The 22,020-nt window shown below is 34.1% G+C and overlaps 1 protein-coding gene across 3 annotated transcripts in view; it reads right to left on the minus strand.

Annotated features, from left to right (window-relative positions):
• Nucleotides 1–10: 10 nt before the first annotated feature.
• Nucleotides 11–22,020, minus strand: part of LOC142352838 (uncharacterized) — a 108,977-nt gene continuing 86,967 nt past the window's right edge. For 2 of the 3 annotated variants that reach the window (XM_075404999.1, XM_075404991.1), the window contains exons 12-15: nt 9,556–9,709; nt 4,178–4,395; nt 3,510–3,752; nt 11–317 (exon numbers count right to left, since the gene is read on the minus strand). In XM_075404999.1, coding sequence (XP_075261114.1) covers nt 176–317; nt 3,510–3,752; nt 4,178–4,395; nt 9,556–9,709 — 757 coding nt within the window. In that variant the 3' untranslated portion in view covers nt 11–175. Of the gene's footprint in view, nt 318–3,488; nt 3,753–4,177; nt 4,396–9,555; nt 9,710–22,020 lie in introns of all 3 variants that reach the window. The other variant, XM_075405007.1, reaches the window with a different exon arrangement.

Here is a 22,020-nt window from a genome sequence, read left to right on the forward strand (position 1 = left end):
CAAAAGCGCGTTTGGTGTGGGAGGGAGGGGTGCGCTCTTAAAATTACGCGAACAAAGACAGGTTCTGAGACTAGTTAGGTTTGATCATTACTGATTTTGAGCGAGAACCTTGGCATGGGACATAATCTTGAATTATTTTTGCGATTGTCAGTGACTCTGTCTAGTGCGAATGTGTTCATACGATGACCAGTCGCATGATAGTGAGGACATCTCTCCTTCCTATGTTTGACACAATGAAGTCATTGCCACCCAATGCACATAAAGGAACACAAGGGAATTTGAGCATCATGCTTCCAGTTGTACTCTGCACGAAATTGCTAAAAAAACGTTAAAGAATAGCAGACCTCTAATTTCAGATTATAGAAAGCATTTTACTCCCTAAAACACTTTAAAAAACCTCTGAGCTAGAAATGCTAATTGGATTTAATCCAAACTTGAAAGCATTGCCGATTGTGGAGTCAAACTCGAGGATGGTTTGTTCAGATTTAGCCAACGTTGAGAACAAAATTTATCACAATTAATTCCGACCAATTCCTTTTTCTATTCGAACAAGAATAAGTTCATGAGAGTTTCGTTTTTGAAACTGACGGCTTCCCAAAAAACAGATATCGGTATCAGTGTGACAGCCTTTTCTTAAATTTTAAATTAGAATTTTTTTCACCAGCAACAAATTTTACCGAAAAATTGGACAACAAAATTTGACCTCTTTGTCAACAGCATTGAACCAAATGTCAATTTTAGAACCAAATTTACTGACTTAGAGATACTAATGCCGATCCGATGTTGTTTTTGTATCTGTCTGAGTAACGTCCGCGACCGATTAAACGAGAAATTCGCAGTCACGCTGAGGGTTTCGGGTTTCAACTTTAAATTAGAGCGCTTTTTGAGAATTACAAACTAGCGCCCCTGTCAAATTGGGACGGACCATTTGGTCCATTTCACCGATGGTTTTCCGGAAAATGTATCTTAAATCCTGAAAAATTGGCTCAAAATGTGAAATATGGTTGAGAATGAATTGTAAAATGGAAATTGTGAAATGGAAATTGACTCAATTTGTTGAAAAAATTTGTCCCTCAGATTCTGCACTTTGAAGCTACGATATTCCACAGTTTGAAGTAGTAAATTTCTACATTCTATGTGGCCTTAAAACCATATATAGGCAAGTAATTAATTGGCACTTAAGTAGATACTAGTCCGACCACAAAGATGCTTCCAAACTACAAATTGAGCCAACAGTGCGGGAATATTCAAACTACATAGTGCACGGCCGGCCATTTTGGACATTATCCATTTGAATATAAAAAATTTTTTCATTAACAATAGCAGAGAACAAAAAAAAACAAAAAACTTTTATGATAAGTTACACTTTTTATTCAAATTGAAATTAATAAATCAAAGGTTTTATGTAAAATTTAGATAAAACTGCTATAACATCTATTGTAGAGCCAGCTCAAGAATGCCAACTTGTAAAGCTGGCAAAATGTATTGGTAAAAACTAAAGTATACTGGGAGTTGATTTAGTTACGATGTAGTAATTGCTTCATTTTTTCCTAAAAATTTTTGTTATTTAGAAGTGATAAGGAATTATTAAATACTCAAAATCCCTTCTGTATGAAAAGCGATCGCAATTACAACTAGCGCGTCAGTAGCAGTGATGATGGATTAGGGCCGTTTTGGCAAAATCAACGCCAAATAGATCAATGTATTTATTAAAAAACATTCTCGATTTCTTAATTGTGGAATATGGTTGAAAATTCTGTCACAATTTTCCACAGTCATGAAATTGCAAAATGGTGACGAAAGTGGTCATCTTATTTACAAAATAAGCTATTTTGTGGAGTTTGTGTTAATCTAATTCCAGTTCCGTTTGGTAGTGGTGTTAGCTGTTAATACAAAATGACTTTTTGTTACGTTTTTTTTGCGATTAACGTTTGACCTAAGAAATCGCTGCTCAAACCTGGACCCTTGCATCCTGTCAATAGAGTTTTATGTTTCTCAAATGATGGTTACAGAGAACCGTGCAGCCCCAGATAATCAAACTTGAATAAAACTTGAGCCAAGAACCACAGATCATAGATTCAAGTACACGAAAACGGCAACGTGAAGTCAAACAACTGAAGCTCACTGATTCAAAAAATTTCTATTAAGGAAACAAAATATTCTTCAGTCCTCAAAACTAAGAAATGTTTTGTATCAATTTTGTACTTTTTTGGATAGTTTTGATATGCGAGTACAAATAATGTGAGGATAAGCCAGACGGAGAGGTGTATATTTGAGAAACTAGGGCGGGTTTTTGCAGAGAGGGCAGTGTTTCCTATAACCATCTGTTGAATAGGAAGTTGCGCAATGCCCATAGGTAGGCAGATAAGATTAAAAAACGCTACTTCGATGGCAGAATAAGAGCTGAGACCAATTTTCAAAAGTTTTATTTTTCACAGCATTTTTTTTCCTCGGAAACAGTAATAAACAAACTTAAGAGACATCTAGATAGGCAAAGATAACATTGTTGGTAACTGAAACCAAATTCAAAATAAGAAAAATTGCTGATGCAAGTTTTATACAAACCGATTAACGTCGAACGAATTGCTCTCGAACAACAGCCAGAGGCAATCTTATTTAGAGAGGGCGTACCTTAGAAATGTTTATGGTTGCAAAAATTCAACAGGTAGTCAGCTTCACTCCTTACCACTGCTCCACAATACCTTTCGCTCAAGCGTTTTAACAAATGAACATTGAAACGAGAGCAACTTTGATCAATCAACAATGAAGAACTTAAGTAGGAAAAAGTGACTAAAGAAGTCAACAAATATTCTAGAACCAAATAATAGTGACCTGAAGGCCAGAATTTTGCATGACGGCGATTGTAGGTCCAATAACGTTTCTAATGAACTTTTCAAATGTTTTGATTATTATCAAGCAGAACGTTGTCTTTGTTACTATCGTAATAAATTTAGTGAACAGTGTTCGTACGATTTAGGAGAATAATTTAACCTTTGTTTGATATTGAGTTAATTTTATTTGATAGAAATTTTTGTTTGATTTGATTTCATCATTAGACTTATGTTGAGCTGGGCAAAAAATACAAGTCGCAGGCAGACCTAATTTTCGTTATTTACGCTGCACAGCTGATGATAAGAAACGAAATTTTTCGATAAAAATACTTAGATATCTCGGAATAAATAAATTCACGAAGGGGTCCTCAAATCACATCCTATTGTAATCGCTATTAAAATTTAAGTTGAAAAAATTACCCCATTTTCGGCGCAGTTTTCATTTGATTTTTTGTAGTGAACTGCCGCCAATTGAGTTCAGCTGCTTAAAACTGTGGATGAGAGAAAAATTTAGATCACGCAAAACGAAAAACGTCTAGGGAGTAAAAGTCACTATTAGAGTCAAATCGCTCAAGAAAAGATTTAGCATGAGAAAGACGGACAAGTTTAGAAAAATTGCTTCAAACTTCGGTTTAGAGCAATTGAAAAACTATTTACCCTATAGTAAAATGGGGTTACTTTTTTGTGCCAGGGACTATGTGAAGAAACTGCATGATGTTCTCTTGTCCGTACAAGGGTGCCATGATAAGATGTTTGTCCTCGAAGTATATAAATCTAATCCATGAATTGGCCATGCGCAGGTGTTCCTTGTAGTCACGTGACCTGAACATGTCCCACTCGTACACTGTCAACTTCATCTTCATCATACATAGAAGGAGGCCATCTGGGGTCAGTACCAGTTGAGAGAGGGAATCGGGAAACCTAAATTTTTGCTCTTTTTATATTTTATCTAGGGTTGCTGGACTATTGTGTTTTATTTGCTGATGCAACTTGCCCAGAAAATACCAACAAGCAAGTAACATTTGGTGCAATTTTTGTAAACTTACCAGCAACTGAACTTAAGAATATGCACCGCTGTTTGACGAGGGGAACCCTAAAATCTAATTTCGGTTTTATCTAGTTTTTCTAACTAAATTTTGAAAAAGATCTAGTGCGCAACAAATCTTGGAGATAGTGGCATTATAAAAGGCCCAGGAGCATCGTTGGGTCGAAATATAATCTTCCAGTGGCTTGCTCAAACTATTGTGTTCATTTTTGAAGCGTTTCAACTTCAATTTTTAAATTTTGTTAAAAGTAAGTTTGCTGGAAAAATTGTGGTGGCTTGATATTATCAATTATTGCATTACCCGAAGAGAATCCTGTGAGCGTATCGTTTGTTCCGGAATACATGTATCTCTTTCTCGTGTGTCACATTCACAATCACCAATTCATCCCTCGCTGCCAGTTCCCAGGGCTTTTTTTGGGCAAGAGTGGATGTGTCCAGACATGTGTCACCCTGCAACTCCTCACTCAGAATCTGAACCTGGAGGAGCTTTGTCACGTGGCACTCGGTAGTTATCAGCACCTGCAACGTTGCGGCAAATTATGTAACAAAGCCGCTGAAATGTGTCAAAGTTATCTAGGAAATGCAACGAAATGTCTGAAAATTAAGTACAAAATGAGATGAGAGTCTTTTTACAAAATACACTTTTCATACTTTTCAAAAACAAAAACAGAACACTTTGTTTAAATTCATGTTTCTTGTTATTGACAAACACTATTTTTAAGAATTTAGATATTTTTTTAGCTCAAAAGGACCTGAATTAATTTTCATATGCTTCTTCACCTATAGGCTCTAATCGCTTTAAGAGGTCACAAGTAACAAAGTAGATCCATATCTGGTCATACAAATAACAAAGAGGCTCGGTAATGTGCGATTGCACATAGGGTTCCGACCCCGCTCATCCACAATTTTGACATAATTCTCCAGCAAATGAAAAACAGATAGAAAAACCAAAAATTCAAGTATTTTTCAAAAAAATTGTTGTATGAACGAAAAGATAGCCTCCAAAGCAAATAACTCAGCGGAGTAAAAAATGATGCATTAAAGTATTGAGATATGCCAATATTAAAGAAAGCGAGTCAAGACGAACCGCAAAATCTAACAACAACGACAACAAACATTAATTACATCAAAAATTTTATGTCCGTTTTAAAAAACAAAACTTAATAACAAAGTCATAATGTAGTCAGATAAAACTTTCAACTAAACAAAATAATTTTTAATTCGCCAGAAAAGATATGGGAGCAGTCCATAATAAGGCTTGGTAGCAGTTAGAAAATAAAGAACAAAAACAGTAAAGTTGAAAAATTCGCGTATAATTATTAAAAACAATTAAATTCAAAGTAATGAAAACCATTAGAAATCAACTAAATAACCCATATGTTTTACAATTACCAATGCATCTATAGAAGGGGATTAACAATTGTCGGTATTACAATGTTTATGCTGTTACCAAAAGAGCAACAAATAAGCAACAAACAAAAAATCAATTAGAACTTGCCAGAAAACGCTTTCGAAGCCGTAAAGCCACACTTTGGCGCACAAAATTTGTTCGATTGCACCTTTTTTGCACACTGATAATGTATTATGTGACCTCTCACTGATGAAACTAGTTAACAAGTAGACAAAAAAGGAAAAAGAAAGGCAAAATTAAGTACCACTTGTTTTTTTCGAAAAGAAATTGTTTCCAAAAACATGAAAGCCGTTAATTACAATATAAAACATTTAAATAGGTTCTTTCATTCTTTCAAAGGAAGCCCCTGAGAGTTGCAAAATATCCAGAGTGTGTCTTTCTTCTATAAAAAGAGCGTTAAATATGACAAAATCGAAAATTTAGTTGTGAAAAACCTGTGTCGAAGCCGGTAAAGGCATAACGAACTCCTTAAAAACATACCGGCTTTGACAACTTCTTTTGACAAAAATAATGTCATATTTGGCCTCTAATTAACGAGACTAGGTAACAAACAGACAATAAAAGGAACCCAATTGCAAAATTAATGCGTTTTTTTCAATTTTGGAAAACAATTGTTTTCATAGTCATGAAAGCCATCAGCTGTCTTCTAAAATCAGAATATCGGCTCATCTATTTTTCCATGAAAGCCAATGAGACGGTGTCCTTTTACAGGATATTTAATACAATTAAAAAGACAAACTAAGAACGACAGTTATAAACAAGATTAAAAAGTTCAATTAAATTCTTCGAGAAAGTAATGTCGAAGCCGTTAAAACCGTAATCTAATTCTTTAAGGATTTTAATATTAACAATTTTGCATTATTTTGAAAGCCAATAATGTGATACATGAACTGTCAATAACGTGATAATTCGACAAAAATAGAAAACATGAAAAATGGGCAAACATTTGAAAAAATGTAAAATCTAGTAGTATCAAAGCCAGAAAACCAAAATTTATGGAGTAAAACCTCATTAAAGATTGAATTCGAAATCAGTAGAAAGAAGAACCATTCTTTCATTGCTGACACTAAGCTAAAAGCTGACAAATTTAAAAAAATGGAAGCAAAAATCAATATGCCATTTTTTGTTTAAAAATCAAATAGTTTTAAAAGTCAAAACGACCATAAGCTTTCAAGTAACAAATTAGATACAATAACTTGGATCTAATAAGGAAGGCAATTTGCCCTATCACTAGTAAGCTTTGAGTTGAAATGTTCTGTTATTTAAGTAACATAAAAAAAGATCAATTTTTTTTCTAAAAAAGACCGACTGATTACAATCCAAATTGTTTTTGGATTGTAACAGTCCAAGATTGGTCCAAAACTAGCCCTGCTAATGCTGTTTGTCCATTCAGAACACTCTGATTTCAAATGTCATAGATATAGATATTTTGTTATCTAAAAAATCAAAAATAAATGCTGCTTTTTTGATCAACGAGTAAAGTTAGCAAAAAACTGCAAAATTTTAATTACAGAGCACTCCCGCCCCCTTTGCAATCTACAAAGATTGCGTTAGTGGTGTTTGGGTGTGCACTTCCTGCAAATTTAATCAAAGTGGACTGAAGAAACTTATTTCGTGCTGTTTTTGATGAAAAAGTCTGGATTTTTAAATATTTAGCCAGATTTTTCGACAAAGAAATTAAATAGAAATAGCCGACAATATTTTCTGTCCTTAAAAATAAAATCAACAAGACTTTCTTATAAATATTCTAACAAATTTTAGCAAAATCGGCAAAATTTTTCTGTCAAAATTCCGAAAAACGTGAAAAAAACCAACGGAATTCACTCTGTTTTCTCAAAAGTTTAAACCTCGATAACTCCCTGTGAAAAACGAAAATCAAAAAAATCTTTGTAATTACATTTTTTACGCTGGACAAGCTTTCTAATGATACCAGTCTCAACTCTCTACGATGAATATATCAATCGGCCAAAATTGACTGAACAAAAAAACCCTTTTGAGTATATAATTCCTCCCCCCCCCCCCCCCCCACTCAAGAGGGGTCGGAACAATGAGCATTTTTGTACAATCCTAGTCCTAATGAAAGTTTATCAAATGTTACAATGTACGATAATAATAAAACCTAATATGTTCCCTGCAAGACCAATTTGAGATTTAAAAGTTGTGTTTCGTGAGATCAGAAATATGATCGACTGCCAGCGCGATTTATGTTAATTCTATGATTACCGAGCTATCAATTATGATAAATGCAGAAATATCAAAGAAGTCATCAATGATCATTGTTTGATGACCGGGAAATCAAGAAGGAACAATGCACCATACCCAAGCTATCTAGGCAATTTTAATTATTTATTGAGACACTTACCAGCACTGCTGCAAAATATTTATTGAGACACTTACCAGCACTGCTGCAAAAATACCAGCGCTGCTTTTTTCACCACATTCTGCTGGCAGCGCTGATCATTTTTTTCACCGCATTCTGCTTGTAAAATTTTTTTTTCAACGCATTCTGCTGGTAGCGGTGAAAATTTGTTCACCTCATTCTGCTGGTAGCGCTGAAATTTGTTTTCACCGCATTCGGCTGGTAGCGGTGAAAAATTTTCTTTTATCGTTTAAAAGTTTTTTTTACAGCATTCATCGCACTCAACGCAAATCTTACACTTTTACTCAAATTCAATGCAAATCTTACATCTCTAAGCGATTTTTAGCCGTGACATGTTGAACCGGTCGCAAGCTTCTGTATAATCTTGGAAACTGACGGCATCTTGTTTAAATTTCTTCTTCAAATGTTTTTTTTCAGTATATGATCCATAAAAAATAATCAGAAAATCTTTTATTCATATATGATTTAGTGCGGATACCAGGGAAATGCGATATCATGCTAGGAATATAGAGGTCTAATGTTGTACCCGGATCTAATATTTTTCCGATCAAAATTGTGTCGGTGAGGGTCGAATTTGGGGTCATTTAACCATACTTTTTAATTTTTATAACTCTTATTGCCTTCTTGGAACCATACAAATCAAACATGGCCTCCTGATTGCCTTTTTAATGTGAACTTTTATGCTTATCGTAATTTATGTTTCACCGGCAGTCCAAGTATGATCTCATTTTTGCAGTTTCTTTTACGTTTACGAGATTCATGGTATATTCAAGACAAAAATACATGTATCATATAAGGTCATTATTTTGCTATAACTCTGAAAACAGTAGCCAAGTTTTCTGAATTCAACTCCAATAATCAACCTTTAAAAAAATTATTTAACGGTAATTGGATTGATGAGTTTTTCTGTTTTTGGTTTTTTGGTGTTTTTATTTTAAACTTGATGGTGGTATTGAAACTTATGATCGTATATCTAGGGTCTTATAAGGCATCATAACGGTCTGTTAATAATCGTAGATTTACCGTACATGATCTTCAAGTTTTTTGTCAGCTGAGCGTCATAAAGACTTACGGATCTTTTCCGTTTATGCCCCCTCAGTACGTTATGCTCGCCCCAGTTACAGAGCAGGTGCTCATTACAAACTTACTTATAGGCAGCTTCTAGCCATCTTCCGCCTTCCCCGGGTCGGGGTTTTACCCTTAATACACCTCTAATTAGCAGTGATGAGGGTGTGTAGTACCTATTCCAATCTTATTTATTGCGTAAAGAGTGTATGAGTGTAATTTCAAAAAAGTGCACTGTATTTACACTTTTGTCTACACTCTAAGTACACTCTTTGCAACGAGTGTAATTTAGAGTGGACTGATAAATGCTTATGTCAGGTTTAGTTATTCTTCTAGATTGTTTTCATGTGTAGCCAATAAATACTTAAAATAGTCATTGGTAATTGTGGTTATTACCCGGGTCGAGGTTTGTCGTTAAATTTTTGTAAGAAATGCGGCGGAATTTTTTTTTCACCGCGTATTTCTTACATTTTTTTGCGGTGAATGTCATGAATCGCGGTGTATTTTTTATTTTCACCGCATTCTCGGTATTCTTACAGAAAAAAAATTTCCATGCACGGGTTCGAACCTCTCACATCCTGCATGTCTTCGACTTGTTTATCCACTTCGCCAACTCTCACAGCTTTGCTTTTTCTTGTGATTTTAAACCAGATTCAGTAAAATTTGGAAAAGAAATGCGGTGAATTTCGCGGTGAATTTTTGTTGCGATGAAAAGAAATGCGATGAAATATTTTTTTTCACCGGATTCACCGCCATCACCGCATTTCTTACAAAAAACGCTCTGTGCGTTTGATTTTGAGATGTTTCTCTTAAAAAGTGTTACCTCCGAATCTTTTCTTTGTGACTCGTGGTACTCAATGACCTCCAGACTGCCACAGTAGTCAAACTTCTGAGTAGAGAGTCGAGCGTAGAAGCCATCCTCGAATGTGTACATAGTTACACAATGCTGTAAGTCCCTAATGTACAACAGCTTTGACCTGCAACACAGAAAGTGACCTGTGACCGATTCAAGGATGTTCCATTGAACACCAGGGCCGAGGAGTCAACGCTAAAAAGATTGTAAGAATTTTGACTCTAAAAAATTAAAATTGTTGAATGATTGGCAGTGAATGTGTTGAAATATGTAAGTTTCAAATTTTATGTAAGTTTATTGCCGTTTCAAAGCAAAAATCATACACAATTTTGCGTTTCTGAGAGTAGATAACAAAAATTGCGTTGAATTTAGCGTTGATCTTATCTATTTTTGCTTTTCTCGGCGCATTTTTTAAATAATTTTGCGTTTTAAATCGTAGATCTAATATAATTTTGCGTTTTATTTAGCGTTGATTTTAAATAATTTTGAGTTTCTCAGCGTAGATTTTTCATAAATTTGCAGTTTTAATTTTAGATCTTATAAAAATTTCAATTTTAATTTAGCGCTGATCATACATCATTTTGCGTTTCTAAGCGTAGATCGTATATAATTTTGGCGTTTCTAATCGTACATCTGAAATAGCATGAACGCTTAATTACAAGAATTCATCATGCATAATTAGCGTTTGATTTAGCCTTGATCTGAAATAAATTCAATATTTAAAAATTTTGCTCGGAAAAACAAAAAAAATACTTGCCTAAAAACGCGGGGAGGGGAGGTGTGTGAGTGGTCGTGAGGAAGTTTGGAGGGTATAATGTTTGGATGTCTAGTTTGGATAGGGAGGAAAGTGTTCATAGGTGAGGCGTAATTAGTCAGTTAGTAGGTGGGGGCAATTATTTGAGGAGGGGGCGAAGTTAGGTGTGTGTGAGTGCGGGGGGGGGGGGGGAGTTTGTGGATAAGCAGGCGGGGGCTAGTTAGGTGGGATACGGTATAGTCTGAAAAATGTGAAAGGAAAAGAAATTGTTAGTGGAAGAAAATTTCTGAAACTGATATTTCGACATTGAATAGTACCAGCAGTTCCCGTATATCGCTTACTGCAGATAACACAATAAGTTTGAATCAGCTAGAACATTTGCCCTACCTTTGGCAGATAACATAGACTTTTTCAAATTTTTCATTGAAAAGCAGTTTCATTTCATCGATCTCAAGAGTTGTTGTGAACAAAATTTTAACAACAGCTGTTTTTTTGGATTTCGTTATGTGTTTTTTGTCTGCCGAGCAAAAAAGTATTAAATCTACATTCAACAAGATAATAACACTATATTTTAAGCAGAAGAAAACTAACTTCACTCACAGAAATTGTTCAACATCGCAATTCAATTATTTGAAAAAATGTGATAATTGAGCTGTTGAGAGTTTCAGATAGGAAAACAAAACCTCATTAAAGCAGCGCACAAACTTAGGTGCTCATAGTAGGTAAGATCAAGGCAAATTTAAACGAACGGGGAATTAAGTAGGATTGCAGCTAAAAATTAAAATTTTAGCTAATGTAATTTATACGCCTGGAAACGCCAAAATCTTTAAGTTATACCCTCAAAAATGCCAAAAATTTGCACAATATATGTTAGTAAACACAACAATAGTATAAGATGGGCGCTTGAATACGCCACCTTAGGTACAATTTACAATTAGAAATGCAAAATTATTTGAAATCTACCATTGGAACCGCTTAGAAACGCAATTGTACAAGATCCAGAAATAGAAATGTGACGTTATGTTACGATTTAAAATGAATGATGCGCTTAGAAAAACTGAGGTAATGTGGCACTTTGGTAGAAGAGGCGATAACAATGCATGAGGTCAGTGGTTTGACATTGCTAACGCTTGTTTTACATGCTCTTGCCAAAATTGCGCTGCCCATGCAAATTACTAATTCATGGAATCGTGACCCTTTTAATCGCGTTTTTGGAAAAAATGTCGATTAATTTTCATTACTTTACTTTTAAAAATTATTAGGACAGATTTTTCCACTGATATCGTGGATCTTACACGCTGAACAAGAAGCTGGAGATAGAAAACACCCATGCAATCAGAACCAATGAAGGAGGTTTAAAAAACAATACCGCTCAGAAAATAGACGTCCGTAGCAAGAAAAAATTTTTAATGTCCACACAAGGTACAGCGTTTTGTAAGGGACAGTTGCGATTTCTTCAATTTAATTAAATACAGGACCCGATTTTTTAAATTTCGTCATAAGCGTTCAAAACAAAGTGTCAATTGGAAACGTACTGTTTTAAAATGGGGGGGGGGGGGTGGGGAGGAGGGGAGGTAAAAGGAGAGTCCATTATCAATCAACAAACAAAGCTTGTTCACGAAAATCGTGTTCAAAGCTTGTTCATAAATCTTTAAAATATTCTCAAAAACGCCAAAAATTTGGACGATATATGTTAAGAAACACAACAATTAGAAAAGAACGGGGCTTCAAATGCCAAATTAAGTACAATTTACGCTTAAAAAGGCAATTGAAATATACCTTTGGAAGTGCTTAGAAACGCAACTGTATAAGATCCACAAATGGAAACCTGACGTTAGAGTCCTATTTATAAGCAATGATGCGCTTAGGAAAACTGAGGTATAGTGACACTATGGTAAAGGAAGCGATAAGTATGCAGCAAGTCAGTGGTTTGAGATTGCCAACAATAGTTACAGTTTATTTTAGATGCTTTTGCCAAAACCCTGCCGCCCGGGCAAATTATTCATCCAAGGAATCGTGACCATTTTAAACCGGTTTTGGAAAAGATTTCAATTAAAATTCAACACTTTACTTTTTAAATTAATTAGGACAGATTTTTCTTTTGATATCGTCGCATGTTCACGTGAGGTATAGCGTTTATTCAGGGACCGTTGCGATTTCTTTAAATTAATTAAATTCAGATCTTTGTTTTTAATTCTCCTCATAAGCGTGTAAAACAAAAATTTAATTGAAAACGTAATCTTTTGAAATCGCGGAAAAGTTAAAGGAGGGTGCATTATCAATCAACAAACAAAACTTGTTCATGAAAATAATATTCATTTTACATTATCTCTTAATGTTCCTTTTCTGTTGCTTCATGTTTTCTGCTTTTTCCTTATTTTTTACAACCTTGGTGTCATACAGAGTGTTCGTTGGATTGGATGCGCATGGTTGGTTGGGTCCACTCTCGAGTCTTGCAGTGCTCGATATCACAAATGTTTGCAAAAAATCAGGAGCAAAAGGTAAAAAAGATCTTGAAAAATTCAATAAAATATGCATGCACGTCTTAAAACTTACAGAAAAAACTTTCTTTTTTAAAATATTTTTCTGAATATAGGGTTTACTGAAGAACGATTCAAAGCAATCCACGCTTTGCCAGGAACAGGAACAGACGCTCAGTTTCATTTAGTTATATTGAGTTTAATGTCCTTCGATAAACATGAAGAGTTTCGGACGAATACGAAAGCTGAAAACTTGAATAAACAGCGTTAAAATCCAACTGAATTTTCCTGACGAGACTACTGAAATTTGAAGCATAACTGAAAGTTGAAGCAAACCAACAAAGTTTTACATCTTCAGCAAAATTGCATTGAAAAGGTATTGGTCAAACAAAAACAAACAATGATGCGGACTTTCAGAATATTAAACATCTTCATAATCCAAAACCGGTAAAAAACAAACTCAAAAGAGACACTCAGAAGCAGAAGTACGTTAGAAAGAGAGATGATGGCGAACAAGAAATTTCACCTGAGCCAAAAAAAACTCCTGAACCCCTAACCACGACAATAAAAATGGTGAAATGATAGGAAAACAAAACATACCCAGCAGATTGCTGGAAAATAGCCGCCGTTGATTTCAATAAGCATGACTGGACTGGGATTGAAAGAATAGAGGATATTGAAAAAAAATAATTTTGTACAAAAACATTTTGTAAGTCCGATTTTTTTTTATGGCATTTCGTAGTTGAACATATTTCTGTTTTTTAGAGAGAGGCTACAGGTGTTACTAAATGCCAATAAGCATTAGAGATGGTAACTCAGACTTATAGGAACGACGCTCAATCAGCTGGCATCTGAAATTTGGCTTTATGGGTTTATCCTGTTTCTATTTCTGACTTCAATTTTTTATAATGATTCTGTTCATTTTGAATTGCTTTAATGAACAACTGATGTTCAAAATCACTTTTAGCACAATGAGAGAAGAGAGGAACTAGCTTGAAAAAGTCAAAAAGATTTTACTCAAAATATTGAAAAAGTGGCAAAATTTTGTTCGACGAAATAAAAAAACTTAGCCGCACAAGACCTGACGTACAATCCAAAGAATTTTCATTGACTAAACAGAAAACTAGACCGAGAACAGTCAATGAATGGATCGGGAAAACCCTTTAGAAAAATCCAATTCAAAAAATTGAAAAAAACAATAAAAATCAGAGTGAAATTGCCGCATGTGAACAAAACAAACACTAGCGAAAAAGCGAATTTTTGTTCAAACACCGTTTTCTCACTCTGCTTTAAAATTAGAGCTAAAAAAGTTTCACGCCGTAAAAACACTCGCTTTTTTGCTCCACTTCCTGTTTCGTTGTGACCAAAATCACTACTCCAATTTCACTTCAAAAATCATGAAAATGTTTGAACAGATCTTAAGACAGCGCCCCAATACAATTCAAATTTTTTGAATTGTACAAAAACCAAGAGAAGGTCAATAATAGGCCCGGCTATCGGTGTGCGGCTTTTAAAAAGCAAAACTCAAAAATTCAGGAAGAGTTAACGATAACACAATGTTAAAGCCTTCAAACCATAAAATGTTAACTGGATATTTTTAAAATTAATTTGGGTTCCATTCGATATCAATACGTCTTGTTTCTAAGAAGAGGAGAATAAAAATAACAGATAATGACCACTAGTAATAACTCTTAATTTTTAACGAAGAATCAGAGTGTCAAAGCTCATAGCAAGTGTCACTAGGGAAAATTCAGCAGAAAAAAATTAAACAAGAATATACAAAAGAAAATTCAATTTCATTTTCCATTTAGCACAAAAACACATGCAGAATCAAACAGCTGTTTCAAGCAAAAAAAAAATTCTTCAACCACTAAATTAGGTCGAGCCTAAACAATCTCGCAAACATCTCTATTTTCTATTTTTGAAGAAAATGAGAAAAAGTAGGCCAATTTGTGTAAAAATTCTCAATTTTGTCAAATTACATAGAAAGAGACAACTGTGCAGCCAAAGAAACTCAAATCTTTACAAAATAATTAGAACCTACAGATATCAAGTTTTAATTCAATTACCAATAACGTCAAAAAAACAATATAATGGGCCAAAATTTGCAAAGAGACTCAGCAAATTCGTTGAAAACCTTCACAATAAACTAATAAAAAAAAGACAATGAAACAGAATTTAAATCAGAGGAAACAGTCGTTTGGAATGAAATAAGACCCCAATAACTTTCTTGGAAAACTGTTATCAGTCAAAATGTTTCAAGCAGTAAGCGACATTTCAAGCAAAGTATCAGTGCCACACTGTCAATTGAAATCAATTAAAAACAGAAATAAAAATCTTCGAAAAGGGCTAAGTTCATTTTTTAATAACTTATAATAGCGGAGTTGTCTAAAACTATCAGTCTCAGGACAATGATAGACTGATACATGCTAGAATGCCGTGAAGCTGGAGATAGAAAACTCCCATGCTATCAGAACCAAAGAATGACGTCTAAAAAAATTACCGCTTAGAAAATAGACGCCCGTAGCAAGAAAAAATTGTCCACACAAGGTACAGCGTTTCGTAAGGGACAGTTGCGATTTCGTTAATTCAATTAAATACAGGACCCGAATTTTTAAATTTCGTCATAAGCGTTTAAAACAAAGTGTCAATCGGAAACGTACTGTTTTAAAATTAGGGGAGGAGGGGAGGTAAAAGGAGAGTCCATTATCAATCAACAAACAAAGCTTGTTCACGAAAATCTTGTTCAAAGCTTGTTCATAAATCTTTAAAATATTCTCAAAAACGCCAAAAATTTGGACGATATATGTTAAGAAACACAACAATTATAAAAGATCGGGGCTTGAAATGCCAATTTAAGTACAATTTACGCTTAAAAAGACAATTGAAATGTACCTTTGGAAGTGCTTAGAAACGCAACTGTATAAGATCCACAAATGGAAACGTGACGTTAGAGTCCTATTTATAAGCAAAGATGCGCTTAGGAAAACTGAGGTATAGTGACACTATGGTAAAGGAAGCGATAAGTATGCAGCAAGTCAGTGGTTTGAGATTGCCAACAATAGTTACAGTTTATTTTAGATGCTTTTGCCAAAACCCTGCCGCCCGGGCAAATTATTCATCCAAGGAATCGTGACCATTTTAAACCCGTTTTGGAAAAGATTTCAATTTAAATTCAACACTTTACTTTTTCAATTAATTGGGACAGATTTTTCTTTTGATATCGTCGCACATTCACGTGAGGTATAGCGTTTCTTCAGGGACCGTTGCGATTTCTTTAAATTAATTAAATTCAGATCTTTGTTTTTAATTCTCCTCATAAGCGTGTAAAACAAAAATTTAATTGAAAACGTAATCTTTTGAAATCGCGGAAAAGTTAAAGGAGGGTGCATTATCAATCAACAAACAAAACTTGTTCATGAAAATAATATTCATTTTACATTATCTCTTAATGTTCCTTTTCTGTTGCTTCATGTTTTCTGCGTTTTCCTTATTTTTTACAACCTTGGTGTCATACAGAGTGTTCGTTGGATTGTATGCGCATGGTTGGTTGGGTCCACTCTCGAGTCTTGCAGTGCTCGATATCACAAATGTTTGCAAAAAAAATCAGGAACAAAAAGGTAAAAAGATCTTGAAAAATTCAATAAAATATGCATGCACGTCTTAAAACTCAAGATAAATAAACCAGTTAAGGTTTCTAGATTATTTGCGTTCCCTCTTCGATGTCAAAGGCGGCAAAACTTACAGAAAAACTTTCTTTTTTAAAAAATTTTTCTGAATATAGGTTTTACTGAAGAACGATTCAAAGCAATCCACGCTTTACCAGGAACAGGAACAGACGCTCAGTTTCATTTAGTTATATTAGGTTTCATGTCCTTCGATAAACATGAAGAGTTTTGGACGAATACGAAAGCTGAAAAGTTGGATAAACAGCATTAAATTCTAACTGAATTTTCCTGACGAGAGTACTGAAATTTGATGCAGATCTGAAAGTCGACGCAAACCAACAAAGTTTTACATCTTCAGCAAATTTGCATTGAAAAGGTATTGGTCAAACAAAAACAAACAATGATGCAGACTATCAGAATATTAAACATCTTTATAATCGGCAACCGGTAAAAAACAAAATCTAAAAAGACACTCAGAAGCAGAAGTACGTTAGATAGAGAGATGATGGCGAACAAGAACTTTCACCTGAGCCATAAAACTCCTGAACCCCTAACCACGACAATTAAAATGGTGAAATGATAGGAAAACAAAACGTACCCGGCAGATTGTCAGAAAACATCTGCCGTTGATTTCAATAAGCATGACTGGGCTGGGATTGGAAGAATAGAGGATATTGAAAAAAAAATAATTTTGTACAAAAACATTTTGTAAGTCCGATTTTTTTTTGGCATTTCGTAGTTGAACATATTTCTGTTTCTTAGAGAGAGGCTACAGGGGTTACTAAATGCCAATAAGCATTAGAGATGGTAACTCAGACTTATAGGAACGACGCTCAAACAGCTGGCATCTAAAATTTGGCTTTATGGATTTATCCTGTTTCTATTTCTGACTTCAATTTTTTATACTGATTCTGTTCATTTCGAATTGCCTTAATGAACAACTGATGTTCAAAATCACTTGTAGCACAATGAGAGAAGAGAGAAATTAGCCTAAAAAAGTCAAAAAGATTTCACGCAAAATATTGAAAAAGTGGCAAAATTTTGTTCGACGAAGTAAAAAAACATAGCAGGACAAGACCTGACGTACAATCCAAAGAATTTTCATTGATTAATCAGAAAACTAGACCGAGAACAGTCAGTGAATGGATCGGGAAAAGCCTTTAGAAAAATCCAATTCAAAAAATCGAAAAAAAAACCATAAAAATCAAAGTGAAATTGCCGCATGTGAACAAAATAAACACTAGCGAAAAAGCGAATTTTTGTTCAAACACCGTTTTCTCGTTCCGCTTTAAAACTAGAGCTAAAAAAATTTCACGCCGTAAAACCATTCGCTTTTTGCTTCACTTCTTGTTTCGGTGTGACCAAAATCACTACTCCAATTTCACTTCAAAAATCATGAAAATGTTTGAACAGATCTTAAGACAGCGCCCCAATACAATTCAAATTATTTGAATTGTACAAAAACCAAGAGAAGGTCAATAATAGGCCCGGCTATCGGTGTGCGGCTTTTAAAAAGCAAGACTCAAAAATTCAGGAAGAGTTAACGATAACACAATGTTAAAGCCCTTCAAACCATAAAATGTTAACTGGATATTTTTAAAATTCATTTGGGTTCCATTCAATATCAATACGTCTTGTTTTTAAGAAGAGGAGAATAAAAATAACAGATAATGACCACTAATAATAACTCTTTGTTTTTAACGAAGAATCAGAGTGTCAAAGCTCATAGGAACTGTCACTAAGGAAAATTCAGCAGAAAAAAATAAAACATGAAAATAAAAAGGAAGAACCAATTTCATTTTCCATTTAGCAAAAGAACACATGCAAAATCAAACAGCTGTTTCAAGCAAAGAAAACAATTTCTTCAACCACTAAAATAAGTCGAGCCTAAACGATCTCGCAAACATCTCTATTTTCTAGTTTTGAAGAAAATGAGACAAAGTAGGCAAAATTGTGTAAAAATTCTCAATTTTGTCAAATTACATAGAAAAAGACAACTGTGCAGCCAAAGAAACTCGAACCTTTTAATAATATTTAGAACCTACAGGTATCAGGTTTTAATTCAATTACCAACAACTTCAATAAAACAATATAATGGGCCAAAAATTGCAAAGAGACTCAGCAAAATGGTTGAAAACCTTCAAATTAAACTAATAAAAAAAGACAAAAGAACCAGAATTTAAATCAGAGGAAACAGTCGTTTGGAATGAAATTAAGACCCCGATAACTTTCTTGGAAAACTGTTATCAGTCAAAATGTTTCAAGCAGTAAGCGACGTTTCAAGCAAAGTCTCAGTGCGACACTGTCAATTGAAAGCAATTGAAAACAACAATAAAAATCTTCGAAAAAAGCTAAGTTCATTTTTAATAACTGATAATAGCAGAGTTGTCTAAAACTATCAGTCTCAAGACAATGATAGATTGATACATGTTAGAATGCCGTGAATTAGGACAGAAACAAAAAAATGAAAAACAAAAAGTCTGGTTCTTGACTTTTGAAAGTTAAAAATCAAATAGAAAATGTAGAAAAACAATCACATTCCCTTATGTAGCGTAAAATCATTCAGCTACCCTCTTGTATAAATTCAAAACTAGAAAAATTAGTTCAAAGAGTGGAAAAAAATATTGTTGTCGAACCAATAAAAGTAACAATTAAAAACTAAAAATTCAAAATTGCGCCTATAAAAAATTTGCAGAATTTCATATACTGAACGCCACAAGGCCATTCATTTATATGACAAAAAACTAGGGTCCGCGACAGTTCACAAATGACATCTTCTAGTGTTTAAATTCAAAAAAGGAACAATTAAAGAGAAAAATTTGACAAAAAAGTTCTGAAATCGGGCAAGAATGTGTACAAATCTACAAAACAAATATACCGCACGTTATAAAGAGGAATTTATTGCATGAAAGATCACACGTAATTTGCCATGGATACTAATTTTTGATGAAAATTGGGAAAAACAAATCCACTTTAGGATGCAAAAATGAAGAAATTAATGAAAAAATCCGATAATTGACAAAAAAAATTGAGCCAATATGCCACTTTTGTACTTTAAAAGCATGTTTGGGCTCTCAAAAACTTCGTAGTATCAATTTCAGATGGCTGCATATTCATGCGGCATCAAACAAAATTTAGTTCAACAAAAAACAAGTCATAACAAAAAACTTGGACCAAATTAACGAAAAAGCGGCTAAAAACCTTCATCTATATGCAAAAATAAATCAAAAACTCTTTTCAGAGTCAAAAAGTCAATCAATCAGCGCAACGCATGAACAAAAAACTTCTCTCGCTCAGAAAAATTTAGTTCAGACGGCAATTTTACTCACTTTCACTACTAGGTCAAAACGCCGCCTGAACAAATAACACCTCTGGTAAAAAAAACATTAAGAAAACCAATAATCCTGTCGTAAAAAAAAGACAGCGCCCCAATACAATTCAAATTCTTTGAATTATAAAAAAAATTAGGAGCGCTATAATAGCCGACTGAGAAGATGAGGGCGGCTATTAAAAAAACAATTGTTTGAGTGTTTGTCCTGTGATAACATTTCTTGCGTTTCAATCTGAACGCCTGAGCAAGCAGTTTATTTAGTGCTATTTACAACTTCCACAATTGTACGTAACTTTCTAAGAATTTGGTTACACTGTTTTTTTCAAAAAGCTTTTTTTAATGTTTTAGTCATCTTCCCACAAAATTTGTATACTCAATCTCAAATTACTTTTTCTATGCATTTATTATTTCTTTTTTTTTTGTTAAACCAAAATTAAGTCCAGCCTGTTGGCCAGGAACCTGTGAATGCAATTACGTGTCATTAGAGAATAGACAACAAGAAACCTTGAAATTTATTCATTCATACTACTTCCTTTCTCTGGTTTTCTTCAAATTGTCTAAAGTTATCCGCCTTTTAGTGATAACAACAGTTTGGTTTTGTATTGGCAACTGAAAGCTGCAGTTTTGCGCCTGCAGTTGTCAAACAAAACCAATACCGACTAATACAAACATGGTGGAATCTGGTGGAAAATAGCTTATTTCGTCAAGATTGTTTTTTTTTCAAATTTTGAAATTGTGAAATCACGAATGCAAGACCACTTTATAAGAATTTTGGGATCTTTTCCCTTTGTGCCCCTCCCCCCAGCTTAGTAGCTTAGTGGGTGCATATTATTTGCAACCCCTAAACGCACGTGCCATATTTTTACATAAGGAATTACTATGTAATGACACGTGCTCTGTAAATGGAGTTTGCATAACGTACTGGGGCACAAAAGGAAAAAATCCGAATTTCCAGCTAATTTTATTCAGCATTTTGGAGTTTCAAGCTCTGGTAGTCTGTTTAACAATAATCAAGTTAGATTAGGAGCCGATCACACACTGTTTAGATTCAGAGGGCTTCAATTATGCAAAAATATTTTGCCAAAAAAATTAATCAATTGAATCTTACAGCAACAAGGGTTATCAAATTTTTATTCTGAATTTCAAATACATCAAAACAAAAATTCTCAGAAAGCACACAAATTAACTATTCTTGACTACTATTAACCATTAACCAGTTGATTGCAATGACCTCATTCTCAATACCCGAGTCAAAACCGACTGTTTAACTTGTAAGAACTTGCAACTTTTTTTACAAAAGATGGTTAACTTGTAAGATTTTGCAAGTTTCTTGCAAAAGATGGTTAACTTGTAAGAACGTGCAAGTCGAATGGTTAACTTATAAGAACATATTAGTCGAATGGTTAACTTGTAAGTTCTTACAAATTAACCATTTGGCCTTGACTCGGGATAGGACTACATGCACATTTCATTTAAATTTACGTACACCTTATTAACAGTGCAGTAGATCAGTAATGCGCAATGATTGGCACTTTTTCCTCTAATATAGCAATTACATTCTTGGGTAGACTTGAGCGAGGTTAAGCAGGAAATTTTGTAAGAAATCAGCTGAATATGCTGAAATTATGTAAGGAATCTGCGAAAAGTGTTGAAAGTTTTTTAGGCGCTCAGCACATTCTTCGGCACGTCTCTCACGTTGTTTCAGCAATAACAAAAATTTCGAATTGCGGAATTTCGATCATTCCTTACATAAATTCGGCGCATTTCTTACGAAAAATCAGCACATCTTTCAACACAATAATTACATAAATTCAACGCTTTAACATTTTTGCAAAATTATTTTATAATTTCATCACTTCGGAGAGAGAATTTCAGCGCATTCGGCACATTCTTTACATAGATAAGCTATTTTCCTGCAAAACAACACCACGTATTTTGGACACATTCCTTACATAAACTCAACGCCTCAAAATTTCAGCAATCAAATAATTTGGAAATAGACACCAGCTGCGACAACCGCTACAACTTAGGAGTTGAGAAAATTCTTGTCTTTTGGAACTGTTTGGACCTAAATGTGGGATTGTTCTGGTGCAATGCTGCTTAGTATTCACAGAAGCTACAGAATTTTCAAAAAATTACGAAATTGCAATTTTACAAATTGTTAAGAAAACCGTTGAAATTGCATAAGATAAAAGTTAAAAC

This window comes from Convolutriloba macropyga, chromosome 1 (genome assembly GCF_964194025.1).
Source record: "Convolutriloba macropyga chromosome 1, txConMacr16.3, whole genome shotgun sequence".
NCBI classification, from domain to species: Eukaryota; Metazoa; Xenacoelomorpha; order Acoela; family Convolutidae; genus Convolutriloba; species Convolutriloba macropyga.